The sequence below is a fragment of the Ricinus communis genome, chromosome 3 (genome assembly GCF_019578655.1).
Source record: "Ricinus communis isolate WT05 ecotype wild-type chromosome 3, ASM1957865v1, whole genome shotgun sequence".
NCBI classification, from domain to species: Eukaryota; Viridiplantae; Streptophyta; class Magnoliopsida; order Malpighiales; family Euphorbiaceae; genus Ricinus; species Ricinus communis.
Window position 1 is genome coordinate 24,086,981 of NC_063258.1, and position 14,369 is coordinate 24,101,349.

The 14,369-nt window shown below is 31.3% G+C and overlaps 2 protein-coding genes across 2 annotated transcripts; one reads left to right on the forward strand and one right to left on the reverse strand.

Annotated features, from left to right (window-relative positions):
* Positions 1 to 3,479: 3,479 nt before the first annotated feature.
* Positions 3,480 to 5,794, forward strand: LOC8276564 (BTB/POZ domain-containing protein At2g24240). Its single transcript, XM_002532913.4, has one exon. The coding sequence runs from the start codon at positions 4,154 to 4,156 to the stop codon at positions 5,486 to 5,488; it is 1,335 nt and encodes a 444-aa protein (XP_002532959.1). The 5' UTR covers positions 3,480 to 4,153; the 3' UTR covers positions 5,489 to 5,794.
* Positions 5,795 to 7,849: 2,055 nt separating this feature from the next.
* Positions 7,850 to 13,032, reverse strand: LOC8276565 (omega-6 fatty acid desaturase, chloroplastic). Its single transcript, XM_048371780.1, has 10 exons — positions 12,721 to 13,032; positions 12,557 to 12,611; positions 11,848 to 12,086; positions 10,954 to 11,097; positions 10,671 to 10,822; positions 10,104 to 10,226; positions 9,767 to 9,944; positions 9,091 to 9,209; positions 8,484 to 8,598; positions 7,850 to 8,210 (listed from the first exon to the last, which is right to left on the reverse strand). The coding sequence occupies exons 1-10, from the start codon at positions 12,757 to 12,759 to the stop codon at positions 8,049 to 8,051; spliced, it is 1,326 nt and encodes a 441-aa protein (XP_048227737.1). The 5' UTR covers positions 12,760 to 13,032; the 3' UTR covers positions 7,850 to 8,048.
* Between the last annotated feature and the right edge of the window lie 1,337 nt (positions 13,033 to 14,369).

The window sequence follows — 14,369 nt, forward strand, 5'->3', positions numbered from 1 at the left end:
AAAAATTAATTTATTAGTTTCTTTAGAAATTTTAATTTTCTTTGAAAAAGCAAGTCTAGTAGCTACAGCAGCCAAATAGAGTCTGAGTGAAAAACTTGCTCTCATTGGCTCAATAGATGCAAATTGTTGTGGATTTTAAAGTATTATAATTTATAATTACGTAAGTTTAAAAATAATTTTTATACAATTATTTTAATAAAATTTAGATTAAGTTTATATGAAAATTTTACTATATAATTTTTATATAAAATTTTTACATACTAATTTTTTAAAAATTTCTGAAAGGTTGCTTTGAGAAGGGTGTAAAAGCCATATAAATTTAATAAAAAATCATAAAAAAATTCAAAAAATATTTAAAAAATCAAAATTTGCCTGCAAATTATGAACTCTTAACCCCAAGCATAAGCAATTGTTTACCAATTGGCACGATCATCAATAACTAGTATTTATTCCAAATCCATTTAAATAAGTTGGAATCCTAAGATTTTAAAACAATAAAGTATGCACCACTCTTTCTATCTTAAATTACAAATCTCTACGGAGCCGAGCTGTTTATGAGATTATTCGTGAAGATAAACAAGCCGAGCTTGAATTTCATTTTGAGCTCGTTTATTAAATGAGCCGAGCTCAAGTTTAGTAGTACTCGACTCGCCTGAGCTGGCAAGCTGACTCGTTAAAAAACTTGTGAGCTGGCTCGTTTAAGAAGTCGGAAGCTAGCTCATTAAGGAGCTCGCAAGCTGACACGTTTAAGAAACTTGCAAGCTAGCTTGTGCATTAGGTCAATAAATAAATAAATATTATACTTTAATTGAAAAATAAATAAATAAATAGATTATAAAAATTTAAATATTATTACATTAAAATAACAATGTATACCAACAAGTTAGATTTTAATTATAAATATTCTAATTGAATGATTTTAATGTCAATTAAGTAAGTGCTAATTTATTAACATGGTTAATTAAATTGACATTTAGTTATGTACATTTAATTATTATTAATATATTACCATTTTATTTTTTTGTCATAAATTAATTTAAGTAGAATAATAAAATAAAAAATATGTATAAAAATAATTTAATGTTGTGTAGAATATAGTTAACTTAAATCAACATAAACTATGTTGCTTTACACTAAAACTACATAGTAGTTTCAGTGTTGAATAAACATGCATATATTATGTAAATGCTTAAAGATATTACTATAAAATTACATAATTTTGATGTTGAATAAATAAGCATATATTATATAAATGCTTAAAGATATTTAAAAATTATAGTTTATATATTTATAAATTAATAAAGCATGAGTAAATATTTTTATAATATGCTTAACGTGAAGCTTGTAAATAGAATAAGTACTGTATAAATTAACATAAAAGGTATTATAGTCTAACTGATAAAAGAAAGGCACTGGAGTAAGAACTATTATAAATTAACATGAGTAAATATTTTTATAATATCTTTAATGTAAAGCTTATGAAGCTAGGCTCGACTGTTTGCACCCTAGTTCTGATCGAATTATAAATGAATTTGAAACAACTTTGAGATAAAATTCTATAGAGTTCATCGAACTATTCTATTTTTTTCTATCTAGAATTTGATTTAATTATTTTAGTTTCTTAATATACATGCATATTTTGGTTTTATGTATAATTTATTTATAATTGTAAAATTTATAATTATATATATAGTAAAATCGAGCTTGCTTAACGAGTTTGAAATTGAGCCAAATCCAAGCTTAGCTCGTTTATATAAATACCGAACTTATTATGATCAGAGCTTGAATATATCAAAATTACAACAAGCTGAACTCAAGTTCTAAAATATAATAAAATTATCAAGTTCGAGCTCAGTTAAATCTTTTACAAACCGAGCCCGAACATTGAAAAACTTGGCTCAGTTCGACTTGTTTGTACCTCTACCATTAACCATTTTTCATCAGCAAAGACTTGAGCAATCCACTCTAAGAAGTTGTTATATTATAATACAAGTATACTTAAGCACTAAATCTACATCTTTCTATCCAACTCAATATCATGCATCTAAAATAGACAAATACCTTAATCAAAGTTATCGGTTTGTCATAAATGATCGGTATCAGCTTAATTCCAGTAAATTAGGATCATATTAAATACGCTATATAATAAAAAATTATCAATGGATATTTTGTTCAAATAACTCTTCAACGACAAAGTTAGTAATCTGATAAAAATTTAACCAAATAACATCATAGTCAAATATTTGATTTGTTTAGATATTTATACTTAATTAAAAAAGATATAGGGAAAATTACTATTACCTTTATGAGAATTGCCATAATTTATAAATTCAACCCTGCATTTCCAAAAGTGAATTAATAATCTATTGCCGTTTGCTTCCGTCAACTTGTACACCCCTCCGTCTATTTTTCTATTAGTCAATTCGGTCAAAAGACTTAATTTATAATAAAAAAATTAATTTAGTCCTTAAACTTATTATTAATATTAAATTCATCCAAAATTAAATTTTTGTCAAATTTGAATAAAACTAAATTTAGTTCTAGAATATTTTCATTTTAGTTTATAATAAAAAATAATTAAATTAAAACTTTTAACTATAATTACTAAGTAAAACTCTCTATATTTTTATTTGGTGTTTAAGAAATTTTTTTTCTCTTTTCTCCCACTTTATTGTTTAATTTATTTTCTTTTCTCACATTTTAATTTATTTTTTCTTTTTTTTTTACTTTTACCAAAAAAATAAAAATTACAAATATTAATAAAATAAAGTGTATAAAAACTTGTAATGCATTTATTAAAAGAATAAAAATGTATTAAAATATTATTTTATAATATGACTCTTTAAAATAAAAAATTTGACATATATAAAAAGTGCGTTAGAAATGTCTTAAGGAATCGGTGTTGTAGAAAAACCTAAGTTTCAAAGTCTATCCTAGGCTTAAGCTTCTCTCTTGATTTTCAGTTTTAACTTGATCAAGAGATCAAAATTTGATTACTTTTATATTTTTATCCCATCAATGAATAATGAGGATAGAGATGAACCCTAATCAGAACCATGATTTGAAGTGTTGAGTGTTAACAAAAAAAAAAAAAAACAATGAGCCTCTTCTATAAAATCTTAATTTTCTTGTCATTGTATTTCCAAATAAATGAACACTTAAGTCAAGGTAGACCACCCCAAAATATACTCTCTTTCTTTAGAGCAAAAAACAGCTGACTTCATGAGGAGCCCATTTGATCAATTCAGCTTAGAATTTTCTTCATTGTTATAAAACCCCACACCACACCCAATGAGTAAGGCGTACATCCATCATCACATGCCGACCGTTAGATCATTTATATCTCCATAACCTATCAGTTTCGAACGGTTGATACAAATGGAGGGAACAGAAAAAACTGAAGCGAACAAACCCATTATTATTTTAAAAAAAATTCTAATATAAATATCAAATATGTTTGGTTGGTCCACTGATATGAGACTTTAAGGAGGCAAAAGGACTGACGTGGAGAAAAAGAGAGATAGAGAGAGAGAGATATCAGCATTAAACAAATGAGAGAGATTATATAAGAGAAATGAGTCGACGTTTTTGAATTTCAACAGCTATAAATTCTCTAATTTCCCTCTGTTAATTTCCATAAAATTCAATACCCATCTCCAAAAACCTTACCTTTTCAAAACCCAGATCTCAGTTTCTTTCAATTTGATGAAAATTTTGTTCCTTTTGATCAATCTTTATACTTCTCTGTTTTTGAAGTTCTGTTATTTTGTTTGGCTGCCTCAAGCGACAGGAACTTGTGTTGTTGACTTCTTTGTTCAAGAATCAGCCTGAAACTTCGTTCTTTTGCATCTTTCTATCCTTCTGTCTGTATAATCCTCTTATGATGATGGTCTTGTAGCGATTAAATTACCCAGTTATTGAAATTTTATTTTTAATCCATTTATTTATCTCAAAGTAAAACAAACACAATCCCATAATTCCCTCCAGCTTTCCAGGAAAAGATTTGTCTGATTCTCTTATTTTTGAATTCTGTCTTCAGTGTGTCCGATTCTTAAACTATCCAGTTACCACCTCTGATTCTCAATTCAATTTCCTCTGTTTTCTCTGTTTTTAAATCCATTAAACCCTTCAAATTCTCCATTAAAATTCCAACATGAAAATTCCCAAAGATAGAATCAGATTCAATGTAGGAGGCAGAATCTTTGAAACAACCTCAACAACTTTAGCTAATGCAGGAAGAAATTCATTTTTTGGTGCATTATTTGATGATAACTGGTCGTTTATCATCAATGATACGAATCCCAATAGTGAATTCTTTATTGATAGAAATCCTGATTGTTTCAGTATCCTCCTTGATCTCCTCCGCACCGGTGATCTTCACATCCCTTCTCATGTCCCCGAAAGAATGCTTCATAAAGAGGCCGCATTTTATGGTCTTTTAGACCATGTAAGATCAGCCAAATGGGGTCCATTTGATGGCAATAGGCTCCGTCATTCCCGGTCAGTGACCGGTCGGGCCCCGGGGGATGGCACTGCCATTCGTGCTGGGCCAGATGGTGGGTGCTGTGTAGCTCACGGTAGCATGGTTCATGTGTATGATTGGATGATGGAAGAACACCCACCAATTAATCTTGATTATCAAAGAGTTAATGATGTGGGTTGGATTGATTCTGAGAATGTGATTGTTAGTGCTTGTGAACGATTAGGCCGTGGTGATGGGGGGATGGGATTGTTTAGTAAGAGTACTGGGGAGTTGAGGTATAAGTTTCAAGTTTGTCATGAAAATCAATTTAAGAGTTATACAGCTGGAGCTTTGAGTACTAGTTCTGATTATAGAATTTTTACTAGTTGTAAAGGAAGGAGCAATGAGTATGGTATTGGAGTGTGGGACCAAATTACTGGTAAACAGATTGATTTCTTTTATGAGAGTCCAGGTTGGTCATTAGGTGATGCTGATAAATTGCAGTGGTTGAATGGAAGTAATTGTTTGTTGGTGGCTACTTTGTTTCCTAGAAAGGATAATTGTTACATTAGTTTGTTGGATTTTAGAGAGAAGAGGATGGTTTGGTCTTGGTCTGATATTGGTGCTCCTATAACTGTGGATGAGAAACGAGTTCGTGATGCTATAGCTATGGAGGATTGTAATTCTATTTGTGTGGTGAACGAGTATGAGGATTTGGGGTTTATGGATTTGAGAATTAGTGGAGGAAGTGTGAGGTGGAGCTCAAGGAGTCGACTGATGAAGGGGAAGATGCCTGATGAGCCTTGTTATCCCAAACTGGCATTACATGAGGGACAGTTGTTTTCATCAATGGATGATTGCATATCTATGTTTTGTGGTCCTGACTGGGTATTGACATCCAGGCTTCGACGGAGTTATGGAGGTTCAATTTGTGATTTTTCGATTGGTGGAGATCGACTCTTTGCACTTCACAGTGAGGAAAATGTCTTTGATGTATGGGAGACTACACCTCCTCCAATTATATGATTCAGCTTATAAGGTGTGCTTGGTTTTGCAGTTAATGTTTCTTACATTTAGATATAAGTTCTTTCTCACATATTTTCCCCCATAATTTATAGAGGATAGAAGATGGATTTCTAGTTAAGCTTTTAGGTTAGATAAAAATAGCTAGGGAATGGAAATGTTTTATGTGTATATAGCCTTCAAATACCATGTAACTTAGAGCAATGAGTTTGTATGGGTTTTGCCCATTCTCCCAGAATGAAACTGATTGTCATTATTACAGAAATGAAACTGCTTGCTTCAAACTAATGTGAAGAGAAGAATTTTCAATTTCTATGCATACAATATGATTGGGAATCATTTCTACAGAAAATGGATTCTTTTTCTTCTTAACTCCCTAGTGCTATTTCTTGGTAGGTTCTTAATGGAAGATGCATATAATCATTGAATGTGTATTCTTTCACACATTCTGGTTCTTTTCCCATTTTCTGAACTACCCAAGGGACAAATCTTTATATTTGTTTTTCTTTTTCTTTTTGACCCTCCTTCTTTTTTGCTCTTTTGACCTTTGCTTTCATAAAGCTGATTTCTCTCCACATGGAATGCATCCCATTGATCTCTTGAGATCTAATGAAATATTGAATGTAAATTATGTAATATCTCTGTCTATGGTGGGAAAGAGGAGGGGAGACAGAGAGAGAAATGATGCTGGCATGTGAACAGTTTCAACTGCTATCCAGCTTTAATAGATATACAAATGTGAGGTAGTGTCACTTGTTGCATAAAGTTGGTTCATATGCTTTATTTTCAGGTGAGATTGATTTCATTTGGTGATTGGTGTTATATCATAATGTACTTAAAATTTGATAAACTACACCAAATCTCTTTATGAGTATACCCACATCAAGCAATCGAACTCCTCAGCTTTTAAAAAAAAAAAAAATTCTTTTACCATTTGGGTATCTGAATACTGCACAACTGCTTTTCAAGACCAAATCCTACAAAACTAATTCAGAAAGCCTCTTTTTCTTAGTACTCTCAGTTTTATATATGAGTTTGTCAGAGAGAGAGAGAGAGAGAGAGGAGGGATGCTTCTTCTTTTTTTTTTTTTTTTTCCTTTTCTCTTTTGCATATGAGAGCAGTTGAAGCAACTCAACTGCTCAGCGTACTTATATTTTGCAATTAGCACCTAGCCTTGTATGCCAATAAGCTTTTCTAGGCCACCAGACATGCCAATGATCAATACCCATATTATCTTATGCAGCTCCTCATGGCCTTCCTTTCTTCCCTTCTTTTTTTGCTTTCTGCTATTCTTGAAGTTGAACCCTCTTTTAATTTCCATTGAAGTACCTTTTCATGGTTGTCCAATGTTTAATGATGCTTTATTGACCTTTTGTTTATGTTTTATATGACTTGTCAACACATTGCTCATCTATAGTGGGAACAAATCCCTACAAATTAGTCCCACAGGAGACCCAGTCCCATACGCGGCTTCAATCATTTAACCCCATCAGTCTCTCTAATTTCCAAAAGAAAAGAGCCACTGGCAAGAAGATAAAAATAAAATAAATAGTAGTTTGCCAAGCTTTACCTTTTATGTTTTATTTTTAGTGTTTTTTATGTGAAGAGTCTAACATTAAACTGAATTCTTGAAGCTTGTTAAGACTAATTTAAGTATTGCAACTTGTGGAGACCAAGCTTCATGTCAGTGAGACCAAACATTTTATGCAAGACAGAAAGAAATTTGTGCAGTTCAAAATAAAATAAAATAAAATAAAAAAAGACACAGATAAATCTGTCGTTGTATTTGTCAGTATTGCTACTAGCCTAATCTTGATGCTTGTTTTAGTCATTGAAATGACAGTGTTTGCATGTTCTTGCTGACAATTGAATCAGCAGATTCCAAGCAAAAGATGCCCATCTGGAGGCTATAAGAAAATGCACGTACTGCCCTCATATTCATGAGTTGAGCTCTGATATATATTTGGTTAATCTGTGGAAAGATCCATAACATGACAGTTCATAGAGAATATAATCCTATCAAAAGGTGGTTATGATCATTCAAGGAAACTTCTATGGTTAATTGATCCCGGTAATCATAGCAAATTATGTTTTACGCCCCGGTCCACCTTGCAGTGTGAGCCGAAGGCAGGGATACGTGCGGGACTGTTGTCCCGCTTCTTCAATTTTCTTTTTACATTTAAATTCATAATAAAATAAACTATAAAAAGTTAATATTATAAATTTTAAAATACATGTTAAGTAAATATATTTATTATTGATTTCTTATGGATGAGCCACACGAATCCATTATTATTAAAATCAAGGCTGATCCCTATTTTTTGGCCATGTTTAGGTAAGGTTTTTTAATCTAATAACAAAAGGTGGAGTGAACTTCCAAGGAAGCTTCATTCAGATTATTGTCTTTCTTTCTATCAGAAATGTTGTCAAAAAAGAATAATTCAATAACAGCAAGTACATGTAAAAAATTGCAATTGCAAACCTAATTTGATCTAAAGGGAAAAAGGATAATAATGGATAAGAAGGAAAGAAAAAGGTGTGGACCCAAGTGAGTCACATAAATTCAAGCATAATCAGGCATTACTCTTTTCAGAAATGCGACTGGTTGAGACTCTTCAGGTGCAAGCTTATCAAAAGCAATGTAATTTTCCTCCTTATCATAAACATGACACACTGTCATTATCGTCTTCATCAATCGCCAATTCCACGTAGCCTCATTTAGATACTGTTACAAGCATGGATAGAGAAGTTTGAACACATAAATATCCAATAATTTCCCTTTGCAGTAAAGTTCAATTTTTTTTTGGCACATCAAAAAGTACAAGTTCAGTATATTTGAAGTTTACTAATTCTTTTTTTCCTCCAGTGCAGAGATGGGATTAAATCTTAGTAGTGCTTATTTCTTTCCAACTGATAAGAACTACAATTAGGGTTCATATTGACATGCCAAAACTAATAGGAACACCATTGCTAATTTTGGGAAGTAAATTGATCATACCTTTCCCCACTTCTCTTGAATAGATATATGAGCTTCTGGTAGATTATAGCTTGGTATCCTTGAAGAGATGTGGTGGGGTATGTGGACATTGATATTATGACAGAGGATCTCAATCCTGCAAAGTAGAACAGGAGCCTTTCTTTTACTCATTTTTGCTGGTAGTACTAATATGCATTTTCATCATGCCAAATAGTAAATGAATAATGGACGATCTTAGACCACATCCAGCTAGAATTCCAGACAATTGATTTTGGGCATGCGAAGTATCTTATTCTACCATACAGCTCTGTATTTCCCTGATTTGTGGTCACCAAGTACTAGAAGTGCTCACTATAAACTATGGTTAACAGAGTTATCTGGCTTCACTCAGCTTTTAGATTTCTAGGACATCCAAGCAGGAATTTAAGCTTTTCTTCAGCAAGGACAATAAGAAAAAAAAAAAAAAAAAAGGAAGAAGAAGAAAGAGGATTCAGCATTCTGAAAGGAGCAAATAAGGGAAATGCATTATCTAATTCTGACAGCAGCATGTTGTGGAATATATCACAATTCTATGCCTAATCAAGACCAAGTGCTTGTAGAAAATTATCAAAGCAGAAACTCTTATTACCAACGAGGATAATCACAATGAACTGTTCCATTTAGCTGGGCTTGTGCTGCATTCCACTCATCCGAAGATTTAAAAGGAATATGAGGAGCTGTATGATGCACCATTGTGAAAGTACTCATCTATGAATATGGAAAATAATAACAATTAGATGCAAAGAAAATAGATGCAGTGCAATCTTAAGTCAGACAACCGATTAACCCACATTAAAACATATGAACAACTGCAGTTATTTAGGACCCAAAGAACTTTATAATGCACTAATAATCTATTTATTAAATTGAGATTACACCAGCAAAATAACAGTACTAAACAATTTAAGACTGAAAGACAGACAGCAACATGAATCTCAGCAAAGAATAAAATGAAATTCAACGTACAGTTATTATACAGTTAACATGAAAATTTAAAATACATTCTTCATAGTAAAACATTAGTATTCTTTCCTAGCAAACAGACAATTAATTTCCAAGCAGTAGTGAATCCCAGCAACAGGTTTTATATATACACAAAATAATATATGTTCATGCTAACATAATATAATTTACTACAGTAGGTGGTGCATTAAAATAATACACAAAAAGATAAATCAATTGAACATAAGAACCAGTTAAGAGATATGATAAGCTAACATTCTGAATGATAATTTAACTAGTAAAGACGAGACAAATAGCATTACCCAAAAGTGATAGCCCAACCATGGCATCAACCAGAACTTGATCCATCCCATGATCCCTGTTTTGTAGACAATCAATGGCCATCCAATCGCCATAAATGCAAAGACACATGCTAGACTTATCTTCACCCTTTTAACTTCATTGGGTCTGAACTTTTTTATGTCGAAATGCCATATCAACCTATTGGGATTCTTATTGATATTAGGACGGTATTGAATGAAACGTTTGAATAATGTTCAAAAAGTTAATAGCCATTTGCCAAAAGATGCAGATAAGGAGGGAGAGAATTAGAAACATTATTTCAATATACATATACTTGTTATACTATCAGCAGCATACCAGTGAGCTATAGACATCCAAGGCCTAAACGGTCCATATCCATATATAATTGCCTTGCGCAATAAAGGAGCTGAATCAAATTCCTCTTTCCAAACAGGATGCCAAGCTGTATCCTCAGCCAACCTATAAATAAAAGGAATGGGAAGAATTGATAATTCAGAAGCTCAGACAAAAGAAAGAGGATGTCAACTAATTTAACTGAAGCAAGTAAGAGAATAATCTATTTTCACTCTACAAGTACATATTGCATAGATATCATAGCATAAGTATGACATATGCATGTAACCTTGTGCATATGTATATATCATGTTAGATGTAACATAAGTATCCCTGTCACTCTGCATATGCAGACTCAAAATACCGGATGCAAAATTTCCTCCATATAATGAGACATAAACTTTGTCAATCAGCATGCAAGATTTCAAATATTTCAACATCCTTCAGTTTATTGCTTCGAAAAATTTGGTATTCTAAAGAAACATGTTCAATATACTAGGACTTTCCTAACTAGTTGCACAATTGGGATTAGGACATAAGAAATAAAGAGAAAAGGAATGTCTTACACACATGTTTGTTTTTGCATGATGCCTATCATGCTTAAATCTCCATGGCTCATATGGGTATATTAAAGGCATAAAGGCCAGAGTTCCCACAATGTCTTCCACTAATTTGTTCTTTGAAAATGACTTGTGAGCACAATCATGGCCTATAACAAAGAACTTAATAAAAGAAGTAACAAGTAATAAGAACATTAGTAAAGATGTATATCTGGCAATAATCTCAGAAAGTAGTGGAAAGAAGACTATGAACTAGTAGGGTAAACTAAAGAAAAGATGTGAAGATAACTGACCCCGGTGATTGCAGTGCCTGTCCATGCCCAAGCAAGAGGAAGTAGATACCATGGGGCCTTTGAAATCATAAAGAGCCCTAGTGCATAGGAAGCGACTGATATTAAAACTGTCTTCCACGCTTTCACATCGTCAATCTCAAACACCTTACAACCAAAAATTTGAAAAGGGAGAACAAAAGAAATCAATATTCAAACTTTAGTATTTCTGTGTCAAGCTCATTAAGGTACAGAAATCAACGGCAATTCTTGGATTCAAAGTATCAAGGCCTCAGTCTCATTAAACAGTTAATTTTTTTTTTTTTTTTTTAAAAAGGCTGCCACAAAATCCTATGGAAGCGGCATTTTGGAGAAGGGAAATTCAAATATACAGTCTTGTCCTTTAGCAATTTTTTGCATGAAGACATTCTTAGGCCTGAAAACTTGAAAATAATGTTGATGGACAGAACAATATCCAAATTACCCTTACAAAGGAACCTGATTGGGCATTTTAAAATTATATCATTGTTTAATGTATAATATTTTATGTCATCCAAAGTTTGCAATGAAAACCTGGCTTCCAACTGGGAAGCATCATCCAGCATCCATGCTCACTTCTGACCAAACACAAAATACTTGGACTAGTCATTTCATTAGGAGCTAAGGAAATTATCAAAACAACTTGGATACACAATGTTTATGCACCCAAGGCAAATTTTATGCCATTTAAAATTTTCTCTTCTCTAATGCTTTGCAAAGTAAAAAACCCACTGACCAAGTAGACATCTAAAACTTGCCAACAGACTAATGTTACTCGCAGAAGTAACACGGATGCCTAGAATGGAAAAATCCTAAAACAAAGGACCATGTTCTAAGCAGAGAAAATAAAATTTATGATACAGTTCTTGAGAAACTTACCTTTTTCGGCAGAGTATCAATAATATACTTTAACGTAACATTTCCTGGAAGTGGTTCTCCAATTTGCCTGAAGCCATAACTTTCTGCTAACTGTTTCCTATATTCAGCACTATCTGCTGAAGATCGTGCAACTGGAGTGGCCACAGCTTGTATGGGTTTAGTTTTTTTTAAGTAAAACAGACAACTTTTCTGTTTCTCCCCCTTCAAAAGAAGCCTGTCCCAAGTTAAGTGATGGATGCCTGGCTATCAAAAAAGCATTATAACGTTGCAATAACAATATGTGAGAGAATTAGAAGCAGCAACTGATTACAAAGATAGAAGGCAGATGCTTTTTCCAGATTTTGAAGATGAACACAAACTAGAAGTACAGTTGAAGCCTTTTATGTAAAACAATACTCAAGCAAAAGTATCATATTAACATGCTACTTAAAATTATGACAATGAATACCAATGATCTTGACAATTGGCATGTGAACGGATGAAGCCAAAAAGCTAAGTTCTTTTACACATTACTGAAATTTCATTTCTGCCGAGACCAATACAGTTTTGAGTGCCATGTATGAAGTCCATGCTTCATTAAAATCAGAAACTTCATATACGAAGTAAAGAATTTCAGGTTTACAGCATGTTTACTTTAAATTTCAGATAATATCTTCAACTACACTGATAATAACATAATTGGAGTTAGATAAGAGTGTAAAAACAGTACCTAGAGAATTATGGGTAACAATCTTCTGACTCCGAATTGGCTTTAATTGCGGACCCTGAGAACCAAACCAAATAAATGAACACCCCATCAAAATCAGAAACAACAAAAGAAAGTAAGAGAAAAAAGAAGAGAACTTTAGCATATATATAATCCAAGAGAAAGACCATGAAGAGGAAAACAGAATCCGCAATTCTGCAAGCCATTTTGAGAAGAAGACAGGAATTCCAAATACCAATCTGAAATTGTGCAAGCCTCTTTCTAGCAAAAAGAAAGAGGCTTTAGTGAGTTTGAGAGTGTGAAAAAGGACAAAGAGGAGTTAGCAAGTGCCGGGGCAGTGTTTATATAGAAGTTGTTTGTAAATGCCTGAGAATTGTGGATAGATTTGAAGGAAGCATGGTAGCCATTTGTTCTTATGTTATGGGTTTTGGGTTCGTCATTTTTTGCTGTTAGTCCTGAGGCAGTGGCCGCTTGCCTTCCGTCCATTGGTCTTAGATTAGGTCAACTTTCACAGCAATTTGCTTTTTTGTTGTTGATAAGCACAATATTGATTATGGGATACTCACTCGAAAAGAGAAATATTACGTTACGTCTCGTTAGTCCTGCTCATTTGCCCTTGGGTACTTGCTCTCCCGGTTTTGGAAAATTTTGGATTTGGACCTTTTTAAGAAAAAAAAAAAAGAAAAAAGCACACCGTGATTAATTTCTGTGTTTTTTTTAGTATATATATATATATATATCTAAATTTAATCTAAAACGTATTAGATAAACTCTTTACGGGTGACAAATATTATTTTAAAAGTCTATCCATCAAATAATAATGAATTAGTCGTGGCTCTAACTAAATCGATATAATCACTAAACAATAATATAAGAAGTTGTTAAGGTTTAAATATATATTTTCATACGCAACTAATGTGAATTTAAAAATGACTAGATACTTGCAAATAAAAGATCTTAATCGTGAAAAATCTAATAGTCCGACTTAGACTATTATTTAAAATATTAAAATCTAAATTGATTTAGACTTTTAGTTAAAATATTAAAAACTAAATCAAGTTGAACAAGTCCAGCCTACAATTTGAACACGTATAGGTACATTTAGTATAAACTAGTTGTTTACCTGTGCGTTAAACGACCGATATTATTACTTTGATTATAAAATCAAATTTATAAATACAATTTAATATTTAATATCAGTCTATAATATTTTAAAAATAACAACAAATTAACTATTTTTAAATATCTTTTTTTAATTTTAAAATTTTATTAATGCAATGATATAAAATTATTTTAGTTTTTTAATTAATTCTAATATTATATAAGTTAATGCTATCAATATAATTGATATTATTATTTTTTAGAATTAGAAATTATTATATAATTAAAAATATTAACTTATTAGTGAATATAATATTTAAAAATATTACTTTTTATAATTAGAATCATTATCTAATTAGAGAACTAATTTATTAGTTAATATAATATTAAATATTATTAATATATATTTTTTAGAATAATCATTATCTAATTAGAAAACTAATTATTATTTAATTAGAAAATTATTTTATTATTAATGTATTATTTTTTAGGATTAGAATCAGTGTTAAATTAGAAATGTAACTTATTAATTAATAAATTAATTTTAAAAATTATAAAATTACATATAAATTAAAATTTCATATGTCAAAATAAGTACACATGTTAAAATAAAAATATTATGTATCAAAAATTAAATATACATGGAAAAAAGAAATAGATTTCAAAAATTAATATTATATATATATATATATATATAATATTTTCTCAACTTTTT

Excerpts from the sequence above, each read along its gene's own strand:
- LOC8276564 (XM_002532913.4), top strand. The coding sequence starts at position 4,154 with ATGAAAATTCCCAAAGATAGAATCAGATTCAATGTAGGAGGCAGAATC.
- LOC8276565 (XM_048371780.1), bottom strand. The coding sequence starts at position 12,759 with ATGGCTTGCAGAATTGCGGATTCTGTTTTCCTCTTCATG. Across the intron at positions 10,823-10,953 it reads CAGGCACTGCAATCACCGGG|TTCTTTGTTATAGGCCATGA; the intron begins GTCAGTTATCTT and ends TCTTTTATTAAG. Across the intron at positions 8,599-9,090 it reads CATTGTGATTATCCTCGTTG|GATTGAGATCCTCTGTCATA; the intron begins GTAATAAGAGTT and ends TCTACTTTGCAG.